Below are 27,293 nucleotides of genomic sequence, written 5' to 3'. Positions count from 1 at the left end.
GAAAAAGCCCAGCAGAACTCATTTGCATGCTAGGCCGCACCCCCTGATACCAAGCCAGCCAGAACTGCATTCCTGTGCAAAAAAAAGCCCTGGTCTGGAGTATTTGTTTGCTGTGAGTGGGTGAAGCACCTTCACCCGGGTTTTCACCGCCTTGCCAGCTAGTGTGTAAAACCTGCCCCTGCCTTAATTTGATGCGCAGAGTTCCTTTTTCTCCAAGCCTTTTCAAAAAACCCTGCCTATGACTTGCAGGGAGCAGTGCCTGGCCCCACCCCCACCCCTGCAATATGAAATGCTGCCCTTGTTTGGATTTAATCTCTTCCCCTCCTAAAGACAGATCTACAGAGAGACACAGTCTCATCAGCTGTCTGCTCTGCCAGAGACTTCCCAGTAATCAGGAACATATTTCTGGGACTGCTGAGAAGCACCAGGGGGTGTGTTGAAATAGACTGAACATTTTCCTGGTCTAGATGGAAACGCCACTTTGCTTGGATGGCTCTTGGGCAGTATTTGGTGGGCTGTGGACGATGGCTAGCCTGAAGAATAGACAGTGGGACCTCCTTGGTTTCCTTAAACATTTTGGCAGAGAACAGACACAATTAATTGTTCTAGTATATTCTGAAGGTTGCCTTTAGACTGAACTTCTGGCTACCATTAATTAATAGGAGAGATTCTGTAGATTGGACAAGCCTCTTTATTTTCTCTGACCACCATGCAATGTGTTATGATGCTTGTACCCAGAAAGCTGATGGATGTATGTGTGTGTGTGTGTGTGAGAGAGAGAGACACACATCAGTTCTTATGACAGACTGAATGGGATGTTTTGCTGACCATACAGAAAGCAAAAATCTGATGATCCGGAGGCAATTTTGAGATTGCTTTTGTGCAAAAATGAACCAAACGGGGCAGGATGATTATGTACTGTAAATGGCTGATGATCTTGCCTTGTGTGGTCTTACCACTTACAGACCCCTGCTCTAGAATCAAAATGGCTTGCAGTCTGTTAGCACTGGAGGAGGACATTCCTGGCATATTTCCCGGGAGAGGTGTGTGACAAACAGGACTGTTCCCACATCCTGCCTGGGATTCCAAAGGCATCTCAGGAGTAATTTTGCCCCCTGGAGAGTCATGCTGGCTATAGGAAGGAAGAAGCATCCATGTTTGTGTCCTTGCAGAACACCAGATGTGCAGAACAAAGTCTGAGTCCAGTAGCACCTGTTAAGACCAGCAAAGTTTTATTCAAGGTATAAGCTTTCATGTGCATGCGCACTTTCTCAGATGTCTGAAGAAGCGTGCTTGCACATGAAAGATCATACCTTGAATAAAACTTTGTTGGTCTTAAAGGTGCCACTGGACTCAAACTTTGTTCTGCTACTTCAGACCAACACGGCTACTCACCTGAGTTGTTCAGATGTGTTGATGAAGCAGCCTTTTTTTTTGTTGTTACAGAGGGGTTGTTCCCCCCTGCCTGCTCTCCCCTCCCTCCCATCTCTCCACACCATGACTCGAACCCTCAGCCAGGGAGAGAAGATGATCTATGGGATTTCAGAAGCCAGTTGGCCAATGACACAAATTGGAAACAGATTGTATGGCTTGTGTCATGGAAGGGGGGAGGGGATTGGCGGGTCCCTTGCCCTGACTCAGCCACTCACATGGACACTTGTCCTCAATATGCGGCCAACAGTGGTTTCACATCTGGATGCCCCCAACTGTCTCACCACAGAAATGACACCTCATCCTAAGGCTCCCCTACTGGGGCCCAGATCAGCACTGTTTGTTTTCTGTAGCAAAGAGACAGCCAAGTTGAAACATGACAGTCTGTGCAAGCCAGGGACAGCCTGAACACAAAGCACCACACCTACTTCTGCTCTCAAGGGGGCACTAAGAGAGGCACAGCAGAAGCATTTCCCCTGACAAAACAGTTGTAAGAGAAACAAAGGTGGGGAGGTGGGAGGTGGGCTGTGGGGAGTGGGGCACAGGCCTTCTGCCATGATATTGCTGTCCCCCCACAGCTGTAGGAAGCTGTTGAGGCTCCTTGGTGACGTATCTGCTGTGGGCTCCCCAAACAAGAGGCCCCCGTGGTAATTTTGGGCTGTGGTTAAGCTAGGATCTGTCCTAATTGCAGGGTTGGAACAGCAAGCAGGAGGCTCTGGTGTTACCGAGCGTCCGAGGCCCGGGCAGCAGGCCAGGCCCACCTGTGGTCACATTCCCCACCCCCAGTAAATATCACCAAGCACAGGACTGGCAGGAAGAAAAGGAAGAGGCATAAAGCAGGAGCATCTCTGAACACACACAGGAAAGTTCACTTTACTAGTGCCTCCATCCAGATACATAGCCTCCTCACCCCTCCCCTCTCCTCTCTCCAAGGGGTGGAAGGGGAACTATATCACAGTCCTCTGTATAATATCATTCTGAGGTAGGCCAATATTCCCATTTTGCAGAAGGAAATTTGGGCCTGAAAGACTGCCTTGCACAATGAGCCCTTAAATGAAGTGTGATTTCAGTCAGGTTCTTTGCACTCAAACAATGCCACTACTAACACTAGCAGGAGGTGGAGGAATAGTAGTAGTAGTAATAGTGGTGGTAGTGGTAGTAGTAGTAGTAGTAGTGCAATAGGTGTTAAAATACTTAATCACACATAATCTTTCCTAGATTTCCCACAAACACATATAACTAGGACTTGAGGCCAACTTACATTATACTCTTTAAAGACGGTTTCAAGTAAAGCTACTTTTGCCAGACTTCATATCCAGTCCTCCAACAGAGGAGGAGGAGGAGAAGGAGAAGATTTAATCCCTGCCCTCCACTCTGAATCTCAGAGTCTCAGAGCGACTTACAATTTCCTTTACCTTCCTCCCCCACAAAAGACATCCTGTGAGGTTGAGGGAGCTCTCACAGAAACTGCCCTTTCAAGGACAACTCTGCAAGAGCTATGGCTGACCCAAAGTCATTCCAGCAGCTGCAAGTGGAGGAGTGAGGAATCAAACCCAGTTCTCCCAGATAAGAGTCTGCACACTTAACTACTACACCAAACTAGTGCTATGATAGTTTGTATCTGAATCTGAGGGGGAAATGTAGTGAGAATGCCCTGGGGAATACAGATCAAATAACTTTTACAAGCATCCTGCAATGCATACATATCATTGAATTATCAGTCCGTTGGTCCGTCTGTCTGTCCAAACCATCCATCCGGGGCTGTAGAACTTTCCACAAAGAATTTCCAAAAGGCATGTTGACAATACTGTTCACACAAATAATCGTACCGCTTTAACTCAGCCCAACACATTACAATATTTCAAGTTGTTTCTTGTTCTCCATTACCCAAATGAATAGTGTTCTGCTGGGATAGATTCCTTGTGTGGACAAAATACTACAGACTGTGCTTTTAAAAATTATTCACAAATGTAGAGGTTGTGCAGGGGAGAGAAGAGTGACTCCCGGATAGGCAGTGTTAGTCTATAAACTGCCACTGGTTTCCCAAAAACAGTAATAAGACTTTTTCCTACAACCCTCCTCTCTTTCACTGGCTTTGTTCTAATCAGCAAACTGTTTCCTTCACCTCCCATCCAAACTGGCAGGGTGCATTCAGTAGGTGCTAGCCACCAGCCATCAGCAATCAAGCGATCAGCAAGCATAGCATAAAAACCCTTGAGAAAAGGGGCAGTCTGCATATCTAGAAGGTGCCTGCAACCATTTGTTGGCATTAGTAAATGATGAATTCATGCAAGCTTCAATGAATGTCCACACAAAGCCACATAAATGTCCTAAAGAGGTGTTGCACATGAACTATGCATACCCATAAAATCAAGACATTTCATCTGTAAAAGAAAGGGACAAAAAGAATCGCAATGCCTTTAGGGAGGTGATTTTCTAGGATAAGGAACAAACCTTCAAGCTGGGCCAGTCCTAGATACTGAGCATCCAGAAGGGCTCAGAGGTAGACCTGTGCCTCAGTTTTTCTCCCCCTTCCTGATCCACACTGCTTTCTTAATTTGGCCACAATCCTTTGCCAGCCTCTGAAGCAGGCCTTGGATTGTGAAGTGGGAGCTCACAGGAACCTTTCTGAGAGTTCCACCTCTTCCTTCCCACTTTGTCCATTGAATAGTAGGTGCAGCTGCACAACAATCCCTAGATGAGCTTCACCACCTGTTTTTCTACAAAATGACCGCTGCTCTGACGTAACCCCCAGTTTGCCTGTATAGGACAGGTATGACAACAGGGAGCAGCAGCAAAAGGCATGCTTGGCCACTATCTGCAATAGACCTCTTGCAACAGGGGCATTTGGGCAAAAGCCTCATCCTTTCAACAGTGAAGTCAGCCCTGCTTATGAAAAGCAAGGAACAGCCAGCAACCCTAAGATAACAACACTGCCCATCTATGTTTAGAATAGATATGCCTGCAGATATTCATGTTCATGCAAATATAGGCATATACTCAGAGGTAGCACAAAGTGACCATTTCAAATGGCAAAGGCAGTCTTGCAAACAAATTCACAGGCATTACTAGGCCACAAATACATTTTCCTGCCCACACATACCTTTATTAGTCATGTGTGGCTGGAAAAAAAACCCCATTTGTGTAAAGCTTCCATGCTTGGTCGCCTAGAGGCAATTCATGCTCACCACAGGTGACCTGGAAAATGGTTATTTCCAAGTGTGGGCAAAATGGCATTATATGACCCACTCAACTCCACCTAGATGGCTCCAGGCCTGTATCTAAGTCCACCTGGACACTAGAAAGGGCAACAGCTAGCTGTGTCTCTGTCCATCTTGCTGGCTATTTTCAGGTTGCAATAAGTTTATAAGACAGCCTGTTATGGATGCCTTAGGGGCTTAGTGTATTCTTTCTCTGAGGCTTGTTACTGAGTGCCTCCCAACTCCCAGCACATTTTTGGGGGTGAGAGTAGGATGAATGATATCCTGTGCCAGCCACAGTCAAATTTAGTAGAAGGTCATTTTCTCAGCAGGGAGCTAGTAGGGGGAGGTTGAGGATGAAACTCAAGGGAAAACACTCAGTTCCTACACATGCTTCACTGCTCCCCATTTGGAACAACAGCTGACACTAAGGGGGACCCAAAGCCAAGGGTTCAGGTTAGACAGAGCCCAGTTCCCCAGGAGCCAAACACCTCCAGCCTCTGCATTCTTCTGAATGACACCACATCTCTGCAAATGCAGGATCTTGGAGTTCAGAGTTCTTAACCGTAAAAAGACGCTTTAATTTAAAATATTACAAGAATGGAATATTCTTACAAAGTAATGAAAATGCGGCACATATAATGGGTTCAATCCAGCCAGGGTTTTCATTCAACTTTGCTCAGCTCGCTTCCTTACTACATCCCTATCCCACATGGCTTTTGTGCACTCAAGTCCAATAATTGCACAGATTAGTGGTAGAATATCTGCTTGGTATGCTGAAGGCCTCAGGTTCAGTCCCTGGTATCTCCACTTAAAAGGAGATCTAGTAGTAGGTGAGGCAAAAGACCTCTATCTGAGACTGCTGCCGGTCTGAGTAGACAACACTGATCTAGCTAACAGATCTGGTCTGACAACAGAAGGCAGCTTCCTATATGTATATCCCCCAGCATAGCCTTTAGGGTGGTCAAAGGATAGAGTTACTAACAGGCTTGGAGAAAAATTTCCTGTCCCTTTAACAGAGGCTTAACTGTGAGGAAATGAGCACCTGAAGCTTTCCATGGCGTGGATGTAAAGAAGGTAGAATAAAATCCAGTATTTTTTTAAACAGTATCACAAAATGTATCTTATTTTGGAGCTTGTCAGGTAGCAGCCCCAGGTGTGGGACTCTCCAGACTGACTGTGGAGGCTGCAGCAGGGGAGGGAACCCCTCTCTTGTGTGACCCAAAGTGCTTTCTGCTGGTACCCTTCTGGCTCCAAGTCAAGTTAGTGAAGGTGCCCAGAACCTGGAGGCATTGTTTAGTCCCTATTTAAAAAGCACAGCGCAATTGTGTGGAAATAGTAAAACCGCTTTTGATCATGTAATATTCTATTCTTATGCTGTTAAGCATCTAATAAAACAGAAGAGGCAGGCTGAAGAAATTTCCATTTTGAGCAGAATGTACAAGACATCTGCAAGCAAAGGAACAGAATTTCTCCTTGCTGAGAGGTTGTAGAGCCTTTCCTTGTAGAATGGGGACCAGAATAACAGACATGCACACATCTGCTTGCAACATTATTTGTGGCTTGGATTAAAATTTTCTTCCCCCTAGAATGGTGTTTGAGTTTTAAATAGAATTGTGGGGTTTGAAAGAGACGTGAACTTCACTTGTGCTTTGCAGTGAACATTCCAAGGTTACCAGACCAGAGACCCCAATGATGACTTGCATTCCAAGGCACCTCATGTAGATATTAAATTTTGCATATATTTTAAACATTTGTGCCTTTTGCAAGGTAAAAGTTTGATCACTATAATAAGAATTTCCCTTCCAAACATAATTTAAGTGGTTTTTTTTAATATTAGGATTTCTGCAGGATCAGTCTTTGCTTTCTTCATCAGTTTCAAAAGATTACTCAGCTGAATTTCATGGCAAGATCAGAGATCTACTGTGATTGCTGTCTTTCAAGATCTCCCAGTAGCTTCAGTACAAAGCAAGCTAGTTAACATGACCACTTACAGTAGCCAAGCAGAATCTGGAAGAGTTGCTTCAAGTGGTTCTTGGGGAGTTCTTCATCTCAGATGAGCTTGAAGCTGAACTTGCTACTTAATAAAAGCATCTGTGTTTGAGTCAGCAAAGCTTAGCAGGAATTCAAGATTCCTTATACAAAAGGACAGAGCTGGATTAACAATTAGGCCAAGCAGGCACTGGCCTATGGGCCCCCATGCCTTTTGGGACCCCAGAGTGGCTTCCCCCACTCCCAGTTTCCCCCCTGCTTGCAGCCCTCCCAGCCTGCATGAGCAGCCAGCAATTCCACTGCTCTTTGCCCAACTTGCCTGGTGCAGCTGTTCATGGAGTTTGCCGGTTTGATGTAGTGGTTAAGTGCCTGGACTTTTATCTGGGAGAACCGGGTTTGATTCCCCACTCCTCCACTTGCACTTCCTGGAATGGCCTTGGGTTAGCCATAGCTCTGGCAGACCTTGTCCTTGAAAGGGCAGCTGCTGTGAGAGCCCCCTCAGCCCCACTCACCTCACAGGGTGTCTGTTGTAGGGGGACAAGCTATAGGAGATTGTAAGCTGCTCTGAGTCTCTGATTCAGAGAGAAGGGTGGGGTATAAATCTACAATTATTATTATTATTATTTGCTGCTTCTGATGACCTTCCTCCTTCGTGTTCTGTTTCTCTGAGTGTAAAGTGCTATCAAGTCACAGCCAACATATGGTGATGGACCCGATTCAAGGCAAGACACTAACAGAGGTGGTTTGCCATTGCCTTCCTCTGTATAGTGACTCTGGGTCTCCTTAATGGCATTCAAAACTTGGTAACATATCAAGTTTGGGGGGGGGGGGCACCTCAGAAGGAGCTCTCATTAAAGAAAAGGCTGGTGAATCCTGGCATTGATCTAAGCCCTGTCACCTGTCCTTGTTAGTGCATCCAGTTGTTAATTTGTGGAAATAGGCAATTGAAGCTTTTTATGACATGGAGATAAGTAATATTACCTGGTAAATAACAACAAATAATATCCAAATGACCCTCTATTAAAAGGGCAGGATATTTTTCTCCAGGCTAGTTGGCAACTCTATAGAGGATCAAGGACTGGTTTTTAAAAGTTGGCAATGCTGGTGAAATGAGATCTTGTAATAGGTGAAAGATAGAAAACTAGAAAAAGGCAAGGGGAAGAGGACCTCCAGGCCTCGGTTTAGGAATTTGCAAAAGGCCCATATTTTTGGTTCATTGGCGATGGATTCGCTAAGCAATAATAAGGAAAAACCATTTAAGGATACTAAAACAGACAACTGCTTAATTCAGAGTAGGGTTGCTAACTGCCTGGAAGAAGAAAAATTGTTCCCCTGTCACAGAGGGGATAGTTATTTACCAGGAGATATTCTTTACTTCCTTGCCATGAAAAGCTTTAGCCACCTTTTTCTATTACAACAAAGAGACAGGACATTTTTCTTTAAGCCTGCTGGCAACTCTAATTCAGACTGCCTGTGGAGTTTGGGAAGGGGAGAGGCCTCAGCATGGTACAGTGCCATAGAGTCCACCATTTAAAGAAGCCATTTTCTTCAGGGGAGCTGGTCTCTGCTGACTGGAGATCAGCAGGAGATTGCCAGGTACCACCTAGAGGCTGACAACCCTATCAGCCAGCCCCTCGTCGAGGGGACAGGGGGGATGAGAGGGATAACGCAAAGGCCAGGCCTTTCATTGCTCATTCATGGGCCAAGCCTCCTTTAGAAAGTAACATGTGAACAGAATCACAAGTTATATTTACCCATATGTCTCAGAGCTCACCCCTGTCGAGTTTGTGGTATGGCATGCGTTGGGGAAATGGGACACTAAGCCATGAAACAGGCAAGGAACTGACAACTGGGAGGACAAGAGAGGTGCAAATGTGTGGATACAACGAGTTAGGAAATTCAATATTCTGGGTGCGTTCAAACTACACTAAATAATAAGCTTTGCAACTGGATTTTTTACTGTGTAAAAATAGCAAAAAAATCCAGTTGCAAAATGCATTATTTAGTGTAATGTGAACGCACTCTGTCACTTAAAGGAATACTGATTATAGAAGAGGTAACAAAGTAATAGTACATCTAGTCGTGTTGCTACTGATACTATTACTACCACTTATTGTAACTACACTGTTATTATAACTACATATTAATATGTATATAAATAAATATTACATTACCTTATATCGTGTCAGACTATGACTTGACTCTGGGTGCTGCTGATCCACGTAGTAAAGCTGCACTGAAAATATGTGTAAAGTGATGTCATCATGTTTACACTTTTCCACAAAGGACAACCAATGAAGCAGGGAAGGCCGAGATGATGTCCTGTTGTTGCATACATTTTTTTAAGGTCGCAAGAGATGCCATCAGAAGGAGCTGGGTCAAAATCTTCCATAACACATCTCTGGGGCCAAAAGGAAAAGAGAGCCTGCTTCAGCATTTCCAAAACTTCTATTAGCCAAGGCACATTTTTTGTTTGGATTAAAACTAGAGGAATGCTGTACTTTTACACCCACAAAAGGCTGACTTTTTAGAGTACACTCTAAGAGGTGCCCATCCCTTGTGTTGTGCTGTCACTGTTCAGAGCATACCTCCTGATTGGAAGGTAACCCAGAACAGGGGCTCATTCAGAGATACCCAATGCAGTCTCTTCTGAGAGTCAGAACCAGGGGGTTTTTTGAGCAGGAATGCACAGGAATGCAGTTCTGGCTGGCTTGGCATCAGGGGGTGTGCCCTAATATGCAAATGAGTCACTGCTGTGAAGCAATGGTGACATTAGGGGTGTGACCAGATATGCAAATGAGTTTCTGCTGGGCTTTATCTACCAAAAAAGCCCTGGTTAGAACTCCTGACACATCTCTGTCTTGGTTGGCTGATCCAATTACACCCGGTACAGAGAGATGGCAGGACTGTCTACCCTGAACAGAGATTGTTAACAAAGAGGCAAGGCTGGAGTGGTAGAAGATGCAGAGCAGGTGCCCCCTCCCCATGGGTGCCTTTTTACTGATTTTTTTTTACCCTGGAAAATTAATATTTATGTTGCAGCACCCTAGTGCAAGCTCACTAGTGCAAACAAGATGGGCCGGAGAGCCAAAATTCCTGAATTCCTTTGCAGTCCTTGCAGAGGAAGACAATGCAGGCCAGAAGTGCTAGGTTTTGTTCCCTCATCTCCGGTGACCAAAGGGTGTCCTGGGTTTACCACCATGGAGCCTCAGCCTCTGGCTTCTGTGAACTCTCAGACCTCATGTCACTGGGATAATGACAGGGTCGCTGGGAGGGGGAGGCTGAGTTGGTTTTAAATAATGTGCAAATTGGCCCTGCTCTCCATGCGGTTTGTTGCCTTTCCATGGGGGGATCCTTCCTGCTGGGACCCCCAGACAAGCACATGACTCAGCCGTGGTGGCTGTCCCAGATGGGAAGTTGCTCACATCCCCTTGCTGGATGAGTCAGACAGCAGAGTCCCATCACCACCCCACCCCCACTGCTGACCTGAAGACAGTTTCATACCTGAAGCACAAACTGCAAAAAACTCCCTCAGCCTCTCTAGATGAGAATTCTTTTAAAGACACACAGGGGTTGGGAGGCAGGAGGACAGCAACCCCTTCTGGCTTTTGCTGCCCAAGCAGCTCCTTCTTGTTGCTTCATGCATGGCTGCAGACAAGCTGTTATTTCTAGGAGGCATCATTTATTTCATAAGGGGCTCACCTTTCATTTGCCCCACAACTGTCTCTGGTCAAATAGGCTCTGCAGATTTTCTAAAAAGCATAACAAAAGCAACATTGGATGGGGAAGATCTGGTTGCCACATTCCCTTCCTGGCCCTTTCCCCTTTCAAAATCCCTTCAGTTTCTTTTTCCACTCTGAGGTTGAAATACCAACTGGGCCTTGAGGAGAATGTGTTGTCCTTTTAAGAGAGGCTTTATGTATGGAAAGGAGGTGCTGAAGTGTTTCATGGCATGTAGGTAAATAACATTACCTGGTAAATAATATCCCAGTACTCTTCTATTAAAGGGACAGGCATTTTTTCCCCAAGTAGCTGATAACTCTACATGCTAGACATGACAAGAGCTATGTCTTCCTTCTAAAGGGCATAAGGTCACTGATCAGGGGCAACAGAGGCATTAAGATTTTTTTGTTCCTCTAACAGCTGCAGAGCTCTAACCTGGATGACCAAGGCTAGCCTGATCTCATCAGATCTTGAAGCTCAGCAGGGTTGGCCCTGGCTAGTATTTGGATGGGAGATCCCCAAGGAACACCAGGGTCATGATGCAGAGGCAGGCAGTGCCAAACCACCTCTGAATGTCTCTTGCCTCAAAAGCCCTATGGGGTTGCCATAAGTCAGCTGTGACTTGACAGCACTTTCCACCAACAGCTTCAGAGAACAAACAGCCCGGCAGGTTCAAGACAGAGCTGGCCCAGCTGGGTAATTTATGAATGTATGTCATGCAATACTTTCTGTTAGGACCAACCAAGATGAAACAAAACAATGTGGAAGCTGTTCTGTATTATTCATCAGCTTGTGATGAAGAGCTCTGGAGAATGCAGAAGTTTGACATTGTTTTGCATTATTTTGATTAGTCCTAACAAAAGCTATTACATAGCTTTTCTTTTTGCATTTTGCTTTGGACCAACTCGGCTATTTGCAATTGATCTATATTAATGATGAATTTATCATTTCCATTTAAATTATTTCGTTTAGTTGGGGTGTTGAACATCACAGTGCATCAATACGGCCTTCCTGCCTCACGCTGGCCCAATCTGGAGTAGCAACTAATTATGACTACTATTTATCTGCTCAGCCAGGGACCAGGTTTTTGAAATGTTCACTATCTAAATGTTTAATTAGTAAATTGATCTGTTATAATGCTTTTGTTAGTTTAAAAAAAATATGTGTAATTGTTTTATCTTTGATGTGATCCACCCTGAGCCCATTTGGGGAGGGTGGGACAGAAATGTGAAATAATAAATTGTCTCATTTGTGGCCTGCTGGACCAGGAAAGTTCCCTGCACATCCTTCTGGTGTCCTGTGGAGCATCTGGAATTTACACAACTAAAAACAGATTGTTAGGTGAAGTGGATCTGAACTAGGGCTACACAGCCTAGAGAAAAACAACGAGTCTCTTTGATAGAAACTTAATGGGATATTTTTACCAGGTGATGCTATTTACCGTCCTGCCATGAAAAGGTTCAGTGCCCATTTCCACACATTAGGGGGCAGGACATTCTTCTCCAGGCTTGCTGGTAATCTGAACTTTGGGTGACCAGAAAAGGGTAGCTGGGTCAGCGCTGGTATAATTGACTATAGTTTGAGAATCAGCAGGTAAAGCTGGCAGAGAGAGAAGCAGGGCTTTTTTCTGGGAGAACACAGCAGAATAGAGTTCCAGAACCTCTTCATGAAACAAAATTCTCCAAAAAATGTTTAAAAGTTCATGAAGGGCACCCTTATGTTTCTCCTTCATTTCTCTCTTGAGAATTCCGGCACTTCTTTTTCCAGGAAAAAAATCCTGGAGAGAAGCATTACTGCGACAATTAATGCATTCAGTGAAGCCAAGTGGCTCTAAACAGCAGAGTAGAGGCTGGACAAAGTTGTTGTCTCTGACCCCATCACAGCGCCTAAGGTTTTTTTTAAGATAACATGATGAATGGGTTTTGCTTACCAAGGAGGATATCTATACCTCAGCCTTGAACTGGTTTAGCAATCATTTCCTCCCCCCCCCCCCCCCAGAATATGCTGTGAAATGCAGGTCTTTGTGGGGCTGGCAATGGCTTATAGAGAGGTCTCAGCATCCTCCCCAAATTACAGTTCCCAGAATTTTGCAGGGCTACCATCTGAAACTATCCTTTAAATGTGGGTGGGTGGCAAAGTAGTGCATTGCACTGAACAATGGATACAGTGCCCCATCTAGTGACTGCTTTAAAAAGCACATTTTTCTGCAACCTCTGGTTACATTTTGTGATTGCTGTAATTTTTGTACAAATATACTCGTAAGGCAAAAAACATGTAATAGAGAAAAATGTAAACCAATAGCAAGATACAGTGAGAGGGCTCTGCATCCTTAAAAACTGGTTTATTGCAGTGGAAATTCTTTGCAGCAGGAAGGGTCTGTATTCAGTCACTGCCCTTGGTTCAGGATGTGGCCAAATTTGAGGAGCCAAACTACATGATATGCTGAAGATTTATGCTGGAATCCCAAGCTGCATAATACAGAGCTGGGTTCCACCAATGCATACAGAGAAGTTGCTCCTTTCACCAGGCTGTTATCTCAATCAGAGATATCCCCACCAGCTACATTAAGCCCCAGGAAGAGGGAAAAGTAGATACTCTAAGTGGACAATGCTTCTGAGGGATAGCAGGCCATTCACTCTGGAACCCTAATGAGGTGGGAATCAGAGCTTGAGGCAATAAAATGTGAGAAATGGACAAACCAAAACTGTTTACAGATGTCATTTATGGAAAGCCATTGGACCGTAATGGTAACTCTTCACTTGTAGGGGATCCAGAGGTCTTTGGGACATGCCTCTGTTGTGGAGAATGCAACATGCAGGGCATTGGGCATTGTTGGAGATCTCAGTTATACACACTTCCAGTAGCAGTTGTGGGTTTCAGACCCTAACTGCCACTGCTCTGTGCTAAAACAGCAGTGCTGTTCTGAGGATAAAGTGGTGGTTTGTGAGGGGGGGAACTATGTTGTAAGCCACTTTACGTCCCCACTGAGAAAGGCGTTTCCCCATAAATAAATAAATTTTTCCACACTTGATATAGTGAACTTATAACTGGAAATGCTGCCTTCCAATTGCTCCTACCAGCACTTGGCAGTACAGAAATGCCAGCTGGGTATCCTGTATGCCACCTAAAATGTAAACCAGTCCTTGGATTCAGTGTGACATTCCCCTTGCTTGTGCTTGCATTTTGGACAACATTGCTGTGGATAAAGCCCAAAGGCTGCAGACATATATTGGATAGTGTCGACACTACAGAGGTTTGGATTTATGGTGCATCAAGCCTGGAAGTGGTGAACTGTATGCAGGTCAACTGTTGCAAGAGATGAGATGGCAAGTCTCTGCAGGAGGAAAAACCTTGCTGACTTGGGCTGAGTCTATTTTAGATAATCCACCCTTGGGTCTCTGTAAAACATGCTTTTTTTCACTTGCAAGATGGATTTTCAAGTGCCTTTATTGTATTTATTAATAGAAGTGGCCCAGCCAGATACTAGCTAGCTGAGGAGGCTCTATAAATAAAGCCAGCATTTTTCTTGGCATACATATTTATCAAACCTGGCAGAGATACATTTCTCAGTCCACACGGGGGTTTTCCCCTCAGTGGTCTAAGCTGTTGAATAAATATCCCCATAATGTTAACACAACATGTCTGAAGTACAATGACCTTTCAAAGGACAAATTAAAGGCAATAGGTATTTGTAACAAATTAGGTGTCACTCCAGTAGTGCACAGAAAAATGGTTACTATCTTTACATTAACATCTACTTTGCAATTTTAGTATCTGGATCACTGCTCAAATTATAGCAGTGGGGAGCCCTTAAAGAAACCCATGTGCTCCACCAATTTGCCCTTCTCTGCTGAGCGTTTCCAAAACAGTAGCTAAGGGTAGCATTACAAAAGGGAAGAGGACCCACCAGTAATCCCAGCATTCATTTTGAATCTCACTTCATTTTCTTTTACAGTATATGGCATTGCTGTATCGGGGGTGGGGGGTGGGTTCTGACCTAGCTGACCTCAATAGCTTAACAAGAATACATCATCCAGCATCTTCAGTTGAGAAAACAGCTGTTATTGTGGAACATCACGGTTCCCAAATGCCTAGTGACAGAAAGGTTTTTAGGCAGTAACCCTGTGGAAGAGAAGTAGAACATGTCTTAGCAGATTCACTGCCCATTGCACATATCCCTGCTACGTAAGAATTGCCCTGCCTAATCAGACCATCTAAGCCAGCAGCGTCTCCAATGAATGACAGCCAGAAAGATGATCCAAGGAGGCCCAGAAGCCCTGACTGTAACGTTGATGGCCATTTTCTGTGGTTTGGCACTAGCAACTGGTAATCACAGCTATACTGCCTCAGAACACAGAGATCCCATTCTTCGAGATTATGCTATGCCAGCGCAAATATACAGAGGGGTAGAGTAGGTTTTACAGTCTGCACCAAAAGCAAATGGGAGTTCTGTGACATTTCAAAGGCTAATACAATTATATTCCAGCATAAAACACTTCAGATTACAGCCTAGTTGAAACCACTTAATCCAGAAGCTTCTTCGGTTTACAAATGGTTTTGCTGGAATAAGACTGTGCTCATCTTTAATGTTCTCCAAGACTCCTGTTTTGTGTTTTTTACAACTGCATATATCTCTTTTTCATCCCACAGCCTCAAACATACCAGTGTCCCTGAGTCTGAGAAGGGCAGTGGCATAGGGAAACCAAGCCAGGCACTTGGGACTCACAGAGTGAGGTGGGCAGAGACGAGACGTGAGCCTGCGCTGTCTTCTAATCCATCTTCCTTGCTATGGCATTGCTCGACTGAGCTGCCAGCCCCTCTCAAGACCATTCCTCAGGGTGGCGGATTTGGCATTTCCGGGCACCACCGTGGCATTAGAGCTTATGCTCTCTGAGCTGCTGCTGCTATAGGAGAGCGCCCCTTCGTTCAGGCGCCCCTTCCATGGGAAATGGCCATCGGCCGCCTGTCGCTCCTTCTCCAGCTCTTCATCAGTGTCTGAATCTGGTGCTGTGTGGCGGCGGATCCTTGACATGGCTTCTCTAAGATCCCGCACGTAGGATCTGTTCTGTGGGCTACGGGCGGGCTCTGCTTCAGCCAGGGGCGCACAGCTCTGGCCTACCTCAAGGCAAATCAGGCCTGCGTCTGGAGGCTCTGCTAGGGCGCTCTCGGGCGCCGCCGGATTGGAGAATGGTTGCTTGGGGCTCCCCTGGGTGGGAAGAGGGGCCCGCTCGGGCGGCAGCAGCACAGAGGCAGCCCCGGCTGCAGGCGCCTCCGCCAGGCCTCTGCCCTCAGCCCTGCTGCGCCTGGGGCTGGCTGACCCCGAGGGCCGTCCTGCCTGCTGTTCGGTAAAGCCCAGCTCGCTGAGGGGGAGGCCCAGGATGCGGGAGGCCCGTTCCTGCAGGGAGCCCGAGGCGGGAGACGCGCTGGCGGGACTCTGCTTCGCGCCCGCCCGGCCCACGTAGCGCACGCGCTCGGTCCGCGCCGGGGGGATGTAGTGGGTCTGGATCACGACGCACGTGGCGTCGATCACCATCAGCCCGCCAGGCCTCTGCGGCGTGGCTCTGGCCGGGCTCTCCCTGAGCCGCCTGCTGCCGCCCTCCTTCCACTCCGCGCTCCCCCGGCTCCCTTGGGGGGCGTTGTGGCTGAAGCCCCACGGTGCAGGGAGGGCGTCCTGGGGAACGGAGCCGCTGGGCACCGGCGGGCAGGAGGCGGGCAGCCACCTGGTGGCCCGCGGCAGGGTGTGGCTTCTGGGCGGGGGGGTCCTGAGCCAGTCAGATGCCCAGGCGGGGGCGGCCTCTGCCCGCTCCGGCAGCCTCCTCCGCCCAGCCCAGGTTCTGGCTCCCCCGAGGTAGCTCCAAGGGCCGGGCACCGGGGCCGGGCACTGCCCTCTCTTCTGCCTGGAGCTGGGTGTTCGCGGTCCTCCCTCGCGGACTGGCTCCAGCCGCTTGGGGGGCGCTTCTGTCCGGGTGGCCGACTTCCCCCCGACGCTGGCGGCCCTGGACGCGCGGGGCTGGGGCCGCACTGTGCGGTGGGCAGTCTCGTAGGATGGGGGAGCGACGTAGGGCGGCGGGCGCGGCCAGTTTTCCTTGCGGGGGCCCTGGCCGGCCCGGAGCTGCATGTGGGCTTCGTAGCTGGGCGGGGACCGGGCAGGAAGATCGCCTCGGAGCTTGTCAGATGCGCCCAGCGGCCCCTTGCTGCAGTTTGGAGCGGCTGGCTCTTTAGAGGGGGTGGGCGCAGCAGCCCCCCAGGCCAGCTCCCTTCTGCAGACCGCAGGGAAGCCATCGTAAATCGGGCTGCGTTGACTGCGGGGCTTCGGAGAAGAAGCGACGGCCCTCTTCGACTCTGACCCTGGAAACCAGGGGCCTTCCTGCCTCAGTGGACCCCAGTGAAATGGCGGCTGGACGTCATGCCAGTTGGTTGAATCCTGCAGGACACTGGAGCTGGGGCGCCGTGGGCACGGAGAAAAATCGGACACCAGCTGCTTCTCCAAGAGCCTGCAAAGGACGGAACAGGCAAGAAGTGAGCACAGATCCCTAGCATTCCAGCAGGCAACAAACAGCACGTGCAAAACCCAATTTCTCTAGTCCCTGACCCTTATGGGTTTTTTAAAAATTCTCTCAGTGCTGTTCAGTCGGTAGCTGAAAACGGACAAAGCCGTTCTGCCCACCTTTGCATTTGTGTATTTTGCACCCTGTAGATGCTTCCTTCAGTTAGACAGAACCCAATTTTGTCTTCCCAAGCTTCCTCACTGCACCTTCTCTGGATTACAGCCATTCAGAATATCAAATAAGACTTTTGCATTACCTTCACCATTAAAAATGGACATGGTGCACTAGAGTTATTTGTAGAATCATAAGAGTTGGAAAGGGATCTCTAGGGTCATCTAGGTCAACCCCCTGTACAATGCAGGAAATTCACAAGTACTTCCTCACACACACCCCAGTTACTCCTGCTCCATTGGAGCATTTTTGCCCAGAAGATGGCAAAAAACCCACACAAAACAAACAGCACTGATGCAACCCTTCCTGCCCTCCTTCTCATGATCTGTGTACGTTCACAGAATCAGCATTGCTGTCAGATGGCTATCTAGCCTCTGTTTAAAAACCTCCAAAGGAGAGCCCACCACCTGCTGAGGAAGTTTGTTCCGCTAAGGAACTGCTCTGTCAAAAAGTTCTTCCCAATGTTTAGCCAAAAATTCTTTTAATTTAATTTCAACCCATTGGTTTTGGTCTGACCATCTGGAGCAACAGAAGACAACTTCACACCATCCTCTATATGACATTGGTTCAAGTACTTGAAGATGGTGATCATATCACCTCTCAGTCATTTCTTCAGACTAAACATAACCAGCTCCTTCAACCTTTCTTCATAGGACTCGGACCAGTTTTGCACTAGACCTTTAATCCTGGTTTAGCCCTGTCCCTAAGGTGACATTCTACGCTAAAATCATAGTCATAGAGTTGGTTTCTCTTATTCTGTGATTCTAGTGTAAAATGTCGGTTTGGGGAGGACAGAGCTAAACCAGGATTAAAGGTCTAGTGTGAAATCAGTCTTGGTCTCCAGACCCCCCTACCAGGGCTTTTTTGGTAGAAAAAGTCCAGCAGGAATTCATTTGCATATTAGGCCACACCCCCTGACACCAAGCCAGCCAAAACTACATTCCTGTGTGTTCCTGCTTAAAAAATAAAAATTCCTGTCCCTTACCATCTTTCTTGCCCTCCTCTGGACATGTTCCAGCTTGTCTGTATTCTTAAATTTTGGTGCCCAAAACTGAACACAATACTCTAGGTGAGGTCTAATCAGAGCAGAGTAAAGTGCTACCATCACTCTGTGTGATTTGGACACTACTTCTGTTGATACAACCCAAAATTACATTTCCCTTTTTAGCTACCACGTCACACTGCTGACTCATTTTCAGTGTATATGGTCAACTAAGACCCCAAGATCCTTTTCACACATACTACAGCCAAGAGAATTATGCATTAAATTTTTCCTACCTAAATGCAGAACTTTACATTTATCCCTGTTAAAATTCATTTTATTTGTTTTAGCCCAGTTTTCCAGCCTGTCAAGATCATCCTGTATCCTGATTTTACCATATTTGCTACCCCTTCTAATTCAGTATCATCTGCAAATTTAATAAGCATTCCCTCTATTCCTTCATTCAAATCATTTATGAAGATGTTGAACAAAACAGATCCCTGGACAACTTTAAAAAAATGCAAGAGAGGCATGTTGCTCCAAACCCCTGTTTCCCCTTTCTGATGTCTGAAGGCAGGGGGGCTGTGGAGGGGAAGACAAAGAGATGTTTTTTTATACCCTGCTGGGGAAGACAATGGCAAACCACCCTGGAAAAAGTCTGCCAAGGAAACGTCATGATGTGACATCACCCCATGGGTTGGTAATGGGTTGCAAAGGGGACTACCTTTACCTTTATTTTTCTCTACTCTAAGGACTCTTGAAGCAGCTTACAGTCACCTTCCCTTCTTCTCCCCACAACAGGCACTTTGTGAGGTAGGTGAAGCCAAGGGAGTTCTGAGAGAATGGGACTAACCCAAGGTCACCCAGCAGTCTACGTGTGAAAGAGTGGGGAATTAAACCCAGTTCTCCAGATTAGAGTCCACTGCTCTAGTCTTAAGCAGTACACCATGCTGGCTGTCATTCTTTCAATCCCTAAGACCCAGTTCCTATGGTCCTTTCTCTGGTCAGCCAGTGGATGTGATCCTTCCCAATGAACAGCCCTTCTGTCCCCACATTCTGTGTTATCTTGGGGACTGGCACCCTTGCATTTGTTGAGATGTCTACTTCAGCCCTTGCAGAGATGTTGTTTGTGCTTCAAAATCACAACAATGTGGAGCAGAAGTGCCCCCTAGTGCTCACACATGCCATAGAAAAAGGAATGCATTTGCTGTGTTGCTTCTTAGTGGGCCTGCTCAAAAGTTCTAAAACAGAACTTTGCGCTTGCACTGGTGAACCCAGTAAACTGGGAGGAGGGGATATGTGCTTGTAAGGACACATAATGGTGGACATATTCTAGAGGATTCCAGCTGGCCAGGGCTTTTCAACAGGTGCCTGTTACCTAAATCCCACTATGAGTTGCCACTTAAGACTTTTATATTGTTTATGAACTAAACGTTCATAAAATACACAAACACATCTGCTACATAAAATATGAATCAGTCCTAAAGGCCTTTTGTTATCACCCTGTTAGAACAGTAGCATAATTCTATTTAGCAGTTTTTAAACCTTCAGAATGTTTCACATACACTTCCTCTGAAATCTTCCCAACAAGGTAATCCAATACAATTAGCCCAATATTGCAGCTAGCAGGGTGGTGCTAAGGCTAAAGGAACATCAGGTCACATGACAGCATATATTTATTTGTGGCTGATGCGTGATTTGAGCCAGTGCTGCGATTCTGCAAAAAACTCCCAGCAAAGCCCAGGGCCATCCTAACCACCCAGGTCCTCTTCCATACCCTGACTCATCAACCACCAATTATTTTAGTGTTTTCTCCCTCCCTCACACACACACACCTAATTCCCTTCCAGCCCTACATACTCCCTGCCTACCTCAATCCTCCCTTTGTCCCCAACTACTACCTGCTCACTGATGGCTCTTCAGATTCATTAGTCACTAGTCCTTTAAGATTATTTAGTTATATTTTCAATCCATCTTTCCTTCAAGGGCTTTAGGGTGGCATGACTCATTCTCCCCTCCTCCATTTTATCCTGATATCAATGTCCCTGTGGAGCAGGTTAGGCTGAGAGAAAGTGACTGGTCACCCAGCAGCCTTCCACAACAGGATGGGGATTTGAATCTGGGTCACTGAAGCCACTACACAGGGCTGAGGTACCTGAGTGATGGTGATGGACTACTTTGGAGATGGAAGAACAGGAAGGAATCTAGAGGACTGGCCAAGAGAGACACATGCCAACACTGAAGTACTTATTGGTTGGTGAGTCATTGTTAATGAATATCATAGATGGGATTAGAAAGGGAGCACTGTTGGGTAGAATGCTTATAGGCTTTGAGGAGAGATTAGGCAGCACAGCAGCTATGAGAACAGCAGCTGATGGATTTTTCAATGGCCTGCATAGACACAGGTCCCTTCTGTTAATTCACTGAAGTGAATGCTGTATTGAATGCACCAGTAGCCTGGCATTTTTTAGCAACCAGTGCAACATAGTATAGACATTGCAGTTTGCAGGGGTAGAACTGAGGGAGGAAAATAATCCTCAAATGGCTTAATTGCAAAATTGTCTTCTATTGTAGTCTTTGAGTGTACTCGTAGGATGTATTGTTCTCACCAAGTTGAACCTCAGCATGTAGGTTTAGCTGTCAAATACAAAGTTTCCTAAAGATTCCTATCAAGCCATTCAAACCTGGATCACCCACATGCAAACCAAAGCAATGTAAACCTTGAACTCATTCCCAGGGCTCACCTTTAGATCATGTGAACTTACAAGTATTTATTTTTCAATTACATATTATTCTGCCTGTCCTCCATTTTAGCCTAACAACAACCTTGTGAGGTAGGTTAGACAGAAGGTCAGTCAGTGAGTGTTACTTGAGCAGGGTTTGGAACCCTCGTTGCCCCAGTCCTACCCTGACTCTATAACCCAGATTTCACCTTTTTCATCCTGCCTCCCAGGGCTTTTTTTGAACAGGAACGCTGTTCCAGCTGGCTTGGCATCAGGGGTGTGTGGCCTAATATGCAAATGAGTTCCTGCTGGGCTTTTTCTACAAGAAAAGCCTCGCTGCCACTTATCCCCCCTCCAGCCACCATGGCTTCTAAGGAATCTAAGGCAGCTGTTATAATTCCTGTGCATCTTTCAACTTATGCATCCCACATTTTAGAAACTGGACTGATTCAAAGTCTCCCACAATGTCTTAGGAACATTCCTGTTACAAAGCAAATATAGTGCTATACTTAAAAGCATGAATTAGGAGCCAGCAAGGCCTCAGTTTGAATCTCAGCACAGCAGTGTGCTTCAACCTTCCCCATCTATAACATGGGGATGATGCAGGCCTCCTTTCCATGAGTGTAAGGATGACTTTGGGTAGCAAGCATCAAACTTTTTAAGCAATTGGAAAAAGCACATTACAAATGACTAAGAAATATTATTTAATCACCTACTCTTCTATTATCCAGCATCTACAACAAACCCCAAGTCCTCCCCCCATAAAATATCCTCTCTCCTCCCTCCCCTCCAAGCTTTGAATTTTCACTGAAGTCCTCACTGATGCTTCCCCGTTTCACTCCCCCCCCCTCCGTTGGTTCATCAGTGCCAGGATTAGATCTTTGCCTGAATAGCACCCCTGCTGTTCAAACCAAATCCCTTCAAAAGAGTCCTGGACTCACGTGTACTGCCCAGCGACCCTGTGGTACATCCAGGGGGCACTGTAGCCCTTTCCAGTCCACGGCCCTGCTTCCATGGTACTCCGGCTGGAACAAGAGACTGTGTTAAATTCAACAAAGAATAGGTTTGTTCTCTCACAGACACGGAACCTGCCACCATCTCCCGGTTTCAGCCCTGGGCATTCAAACATCGTCCTGGTTGCCGGGATGCCTGGCAGCCACTAGAGCCCAAGGCAGTGCCGTCAGAGAGAGACTGGGTGTGCATCACACCCACACACCACATACAACATGACAGGCAAGTTCCTAAAGCAGGTGGAGAGGGTGGCAGTTTCTGGCAGTACAACTCAGCGTGGGGACACACACAATGTAAGAGGGGAACCCCAGGGCAGGGGGTCAGAAAACAGGAGGAAGAGACAACGACACGTGGACCTTCACACACACACGTGCAGAAGCGCAAAAGCACATCAGGCAAGCACGCACACCCACGGACGATTCTCTCACATTGCTACGCAGTGCACTGCACATAGAGACCGGCCATGGCGCCTGCTGTCACCACAAGAATGCTGCGAGAATGGTTACACAGCAGTAGAGACACAAGATGCTGCAGAGCACAAAGACACAGGCATCTTGCTGGCAAAGGCTGGGTTCTGTCTGCGAGTCTCGCGCATAGAACACATATAGCCTCATGCCCAGCTCAGCATTTCTAGGACTTTATCCCCACCCTTCCATGTCAGCCACAAGATACCACTTTGGTACCAGTGGCTCCAGCAGGAGGTAGAGGAAGCCAGGGGTGCAGCTCTTTGATGATTCCTGTGTCCATTCTATTGAATTGGTTTGTACTGGATTGGGAGGGAGTATAAGCAACTTCCCCTCTCATAGTCCCTGTGCCTAGCTGTATGCACCACAGTGCCAGCCAGATGTTTAAAAGTTTTACTTAACACACTCTACTTTCCACTAGTATTCAGCCTGGGTCACTAGAGCCTCCTGCCAAGGATATTTGTGCAGCCTCACCTCCCCCTACAACATTCAACCCTTGTCCCCATCAGTGTTGTCCTAGTAGCAGACCTGGTGCTAGAGTTAGACCCGCCTCAGGTTGCAGGTTTTGGAGGGCAGCAAAGGATTTCATTTCTTGTTATATTTTTATTACATCTTGAATTTTCTGGCTCAAGCATTGAAATGGGAAGTTAGGCTATATTGTGGTTCTGTGATCAGATCTCCCCACAACAGTGTTTTAAAAACCCTACAAGGCAAGGGAAGGGCTGTTCAGACGGTGGCGTGGACTTTTTAAAACTTTCCCCCTTGCGCTATTTCCTCAGTCACACTGCCCCTATGCTGTTACCACTGATAGGACAAAAGGTGGGTTGCCAGGTCTCTGCGGCTACTGGTACGGAATTGGGAGGGGGGGGGGTGGAGTTAGGATTGCCAGATCCAGGTTGGGAAGCCTCTGGAAATGTGGGGGTGGAGTATGGGGAAGACAGAGACCTCAGCAGGGTACAATGCCATAAACTCCACGCTTCCAAGTATCCATTTTTTCCCCAGTGACCTTGATCTCTATAGTCTGGAGAGGAGCTGTAACTCCCTAGGCCCACATTAGGGGCCGGCACCCCTAGATAAAAGACGGATATTGCCTATCTTTTTGCTCCTGTTGGGGCTAATAGTAGCCCAGGGTGGTGATTTTGATAGCAGGGGGGAGGTACGGTACTTCCCCCTTCTCCAAAACCACAGCCCCAAGTCTGCTTTTTACATACATTGAGAGATCTGACCTCAAATCCTGGACTGTAGCCATGGTGGGGGGCCTGCCCCTTACTTCCTGTCAGAGTGACCCTACTCAAGGCCCCTGACCTTCCCTTTTTCCCCCACCACTGTGTGGGAGGGAAGGAGTTGCCCCCACCCTCTCAGCTTTCACCCCCACAACCCTGCAGGGGGAGAGGGTGCTGTTTAAATCATGCAGGAGGGGCAGCAGGAGCAGCCACCAGCCTCCCATGTGATTTAAAGGAGGGAAAGGAAGAACAGGCGATCTGAGTTGTGCATCCTGAGCCCTGCCAGCAGCAGTGGTGGCAATGGCAGGGGGGAGGGGGCCACTAAGTGCGCCTTGACTATTATTTATGCCCCCCAACCTTTGAAATCCCCATCATAACACCCAACTTAGCCTCCTCTCCGCATTCTCACAAAAGGCGATCCTTGTTTGTTTGGGGGTTTTTTGTGTGTGGGGGGGGGGTACCTGGCCAATTGTTGTCCCTGTTTTGCCTATGGGAAGCGTGTGTATCTGTTTCCTCTAGTGTGAATGCATGTAGATACATGTGCATGAATGTTAAGGCACCACAGGGTAGTGATAGCACAACTATTTTTTCTATTGTACCTTTAACCTCACTTTCAAATAATTTAGGTCAGACTACTCCAGAGTAAATTAATACGGTATGTAAAAGAGAAATATAGAGATTCAAGCAGCAGTTCTTGATATGGACTCGTGCATTTTGAGTAGACAATAGCGTCTCTTGTTTCATCCGTGAGTTGTTGAAGGGCATGTTTACTCCTCCACCCCATTGTGTTCAAGCTTAATCTCAGAAAAATGCATTCACCCCTCAACCCCAGGTAAATGCAAGCTCCCCCTCCCCTCAAGTTTCCCAGTAAAGGAGAGAGTTCAGCACAAACTCCCACGCCAGCTCCAAGTGAAACCTAGCAACTGAGCACCAGCATGGCAACTGCATTGGCGACGGATGGCAACAATGGGGGTGGTTAACAGAGCTGCCAGAGACACAACCCCATTTATTATTATGGGGTGGGGGATGAGATTTCACAACCCTGTCCACCCAGAGCTCTAAACTGGCTTCCAAAGGAAAGAGTTACAAATCACAAGGATTATTTTAGTGTCAGAATGCTTAACAAAAACCATGTTGTTTATCTTCACGGGGTGAAATGAGTTGTTACTATTCCTGTTTGATAAATGGGGACTGTCAAGTCTTCTTTACTGACCCCGCTCCTGTGCCTTTAAAAGCACCCTCATGCTCAAAAAGCTTTACATGGCACAGGGAGCAGTTCACCCATTTTTAGTAATTAATTTATTAAAACACTTATATCCTGGCCTTTTCTTGTGGTTCAAAGCAGCTTATAATAATAGTTAAAACATTTTCAGTTGAAACCAAAATAAATAGCAAACAAATTCTCTCCCATCCAAAAGATGCCTGCCATTCATTAAATGTCTAAAAGCACTAGAGTGGAACTACTTTTTAAATGTTATTATGCCATGAAGCATATACTATATACAATAAATATATAATTAATAAAATAACACAATCTAAACGGGTTCCATATTCCCATTTTCAATTCCATTGGCTTGGTTTTGTTCCAAAATGTGATAGGGGACAAAACTTGGCTGAACTTATTTTGTGAATGTCTGTGTCTCCTTCCCAGTACTTTATGTATGCAGAGATTCTTCCCATCGGCATCACGTACCACACTTCCTCAGCTGTTTCACAGTTTCAGGTGCTTTGTCCTGTCTTGCATTATTAACATTCTAGCAGCTGTAAACAAATTTGCTATTAAATAGCTCTTGTTAGATGGAACCCCTTGTGACATTATATTCAAAGCAGCTATTTTGGGATCCTGTTGTTATTCTGTTTGCAAAGTTTTTTCACTAAATTAAATACATTGGTCCTAACAACAGCTTACAATCTCTTTTACTTTCCTCCCCCACAACTGACACCCTATGAGGTAGGTGGGGCTGAAAGAGCTCTCACAGAAGCTACTCTTTCAAGGACAGCTCTGTGAGGGAGCTATGGCTGACCCAATGTCATTCCGGCAGCTGCAAGTGGAAGAGTGGGGAATCAAATCCGGTTCTCCCAGATAAGAGTCCATGCACTTAACCATTACACCCAACTGGCTATCTGGAGTCAAATATAATTTCTATATTAGTTTAAGAATGCTTTTGCATTGTTGCTATGTTCATTGAGATTTTAAAAATACTTTTATGAAGGTTAATCCACAGGTTCTCTGCTCTATGCATTGTGAGATCCTTTCTCCATCTTTCCTTATATAGAGTTGTTTTGAGTTTTGCATCACCAAGTATAATATAAATGGTTGGCACTAAACGATTCCATCTGTCAGGGTGTAATAAGATTGCCGCAAAACTATTAAGAGGTCTCAATATATTTGAGTTTGTTTGTTTTGCATAAAATATCTGATGTGTAAATATTGGGGGGAAAAGGTAAGGCCTCAGTATAGTCTACAACTGGGATGGCCAAACTTGCTTAATGTAAAAGCAGCATAGAATAAGCATCAAATGTTTGAGAGCCACAAGACATGAACATCAGATGTTTAAGAGAAGGAAGGAAGGAAGGAAGGAAGGAAGGAAGGAAGGAAGGAAGGAAGGAAGGAAGGAAGGAAGGAAGGAAGGAAGAAGAGGTGGAAAGAAAGCAACTTGCACTGCATTTTCTAAGCTGCTGTTGGCTTGGCTTGGTCACGTGATTTAAAGTGACAAATGCCTTCTCCAAGCTGGTTGATGGGGTGGTGGGGGCTTCAAGAGCCACAAAATGTGTGAGAAAGAGCCACATGTGGCTCCCAAGCACAGTTTGGCAACCCCTGGTCTACATGGTGCAATACAGGCCTTCAAAAGGAGGACTGCAGTTTTAATGTTTTTGCATTTATCCCAATTCTTAGATAATACTGACCAGACATCATTAAATCCTTGTTCATGTCAACACTTTCTTGCCAACCAAATCCAACTGCTTAATGGACATGGCAATCCAGTTTCCCATATCCTCTTATTTTGATCCTTTCCAAACCAGCAGGGAAATGCTGCAAGACATATAGCAGCAGCATAATACCTTCTTATATCTGGAGCTGCCAATCCTCCTGTGTCCCATGTTTGTTGCATTACTTGATACTATAATCTGGGTTTCTTTTTATTCCATATAAATATGTCATATTAGAAAAGTTTCAATTTTTTCATAATATAGAATTACGAAGTTCTAATTGCTATGCAGTCATTAAGAAAATAATTTTGGCTGAGCTAATCTTTTAATGATGGCAGTCCTAGGTGAGACTCAAGGCCACACAGGGAAAGGTTAGATGCAGATCCACAATGGCTGAACATACTTCCATACTAGCCCTTTTTATCTGGAATGTTGGTGCCAGATTCAGTTCCCAGTACCTCCAGTTAAAAAGGACAAGGTGGGCACTGAGCCCAGAAACTGCAACAGTTTCCCTGTTATACTCCTGTTCCTTTCAATGACGGTTTGTGGTCATTGTTCTAACATGCTGTTTGCAAAGAGGTAAATCTCCTGTATTTAACAGCACAGCTGCCATCTTACACATCTTCACCGAATCTATGGCCATACAAACATGGAGCATGAAATCATGTCCTTAGTTCAAATAAATTGTATGCTCTCATCCCATCCCATGTCTTGAGCACTGTGCTTCTGACTAGCGATAAGGTTCCCAAAATCTGACAAATAAATACACCAGTTTTTACAATAAATGGTTTAAAAGTTTGCTAATGGGGGGGGCAATCAAATGAGCTGCAGCAATTTGCATGAAGCAATACAGTCCATCTAAAAAAATTTAAAATATCAGCTGCAAATTATTTA

General features: G+C 46.1%; 1 protein-coding gene across 1 annotated transcript; it reads right to left on the bottom strand.

The window, feature by feature from the left end:
- Positions 1-15,132: 15,132 nt before the first annotated feature.
- On the bottom strand, positions 15,133-22,092 carry DDN (dendrin). Its single transcript, XM_060252088.1, has 2 exons — positions 21,712-22,092; positions 15,133-16,840 (listed from the first exon to the last, which is right to left on the bottom strand). The coding sequence occupies exons 1-2, from the start codon at positions 21,897-21,899 to the stop codon at positions 15,133-15,135; spliced, it is 1,896 nt and encodes a 631-aa protein (XP_060108071.1). The 5' UTR covers positions 21,900-22,092.
- Between the last annotated feature and the right edge of the window lie 5,201 nt (positions 22,093-27,293).

The sequence above is a fragment of the Heteronotia binoei genome, chromosome 13 (genome assembly GCF_032191835.1).
Source record: "Heteronotia binoei isolate CCM8104 ecotype False Entrance Well chromosome 13, APGP_CSIRO_Hbin_v1, whole genome shotgun sequence".
In the NCBI taxonomy this organism is placed as follows: Eukaryota; Metazoa; Chordata; class Lepidosauria; order Squamata; family Gekkonidae; genus Heteronotia; species Heteronotia binoei.
This window is presented reverse-complemented; position numbering and strand designations above follow the sequence as displayed.

Excerpts from the sequence above, each read along its gene's own strand:
- DDN (XM_060252088.1), bottom strand. The coding sequence starts at position 21,899 with ATGTTTGAATGCCCAGGGCTGAAACCGGGAGATGGTGGCAGGTTCCGT. Across the intron at positions 16,841-21,711 it reads AGGGTCGCTGGGCAGTACAC|GCTCTTGGAGAAGCAGCTGG; the intron begins GTGAGTCCAGGA and ends CGTCCTTTGCAG.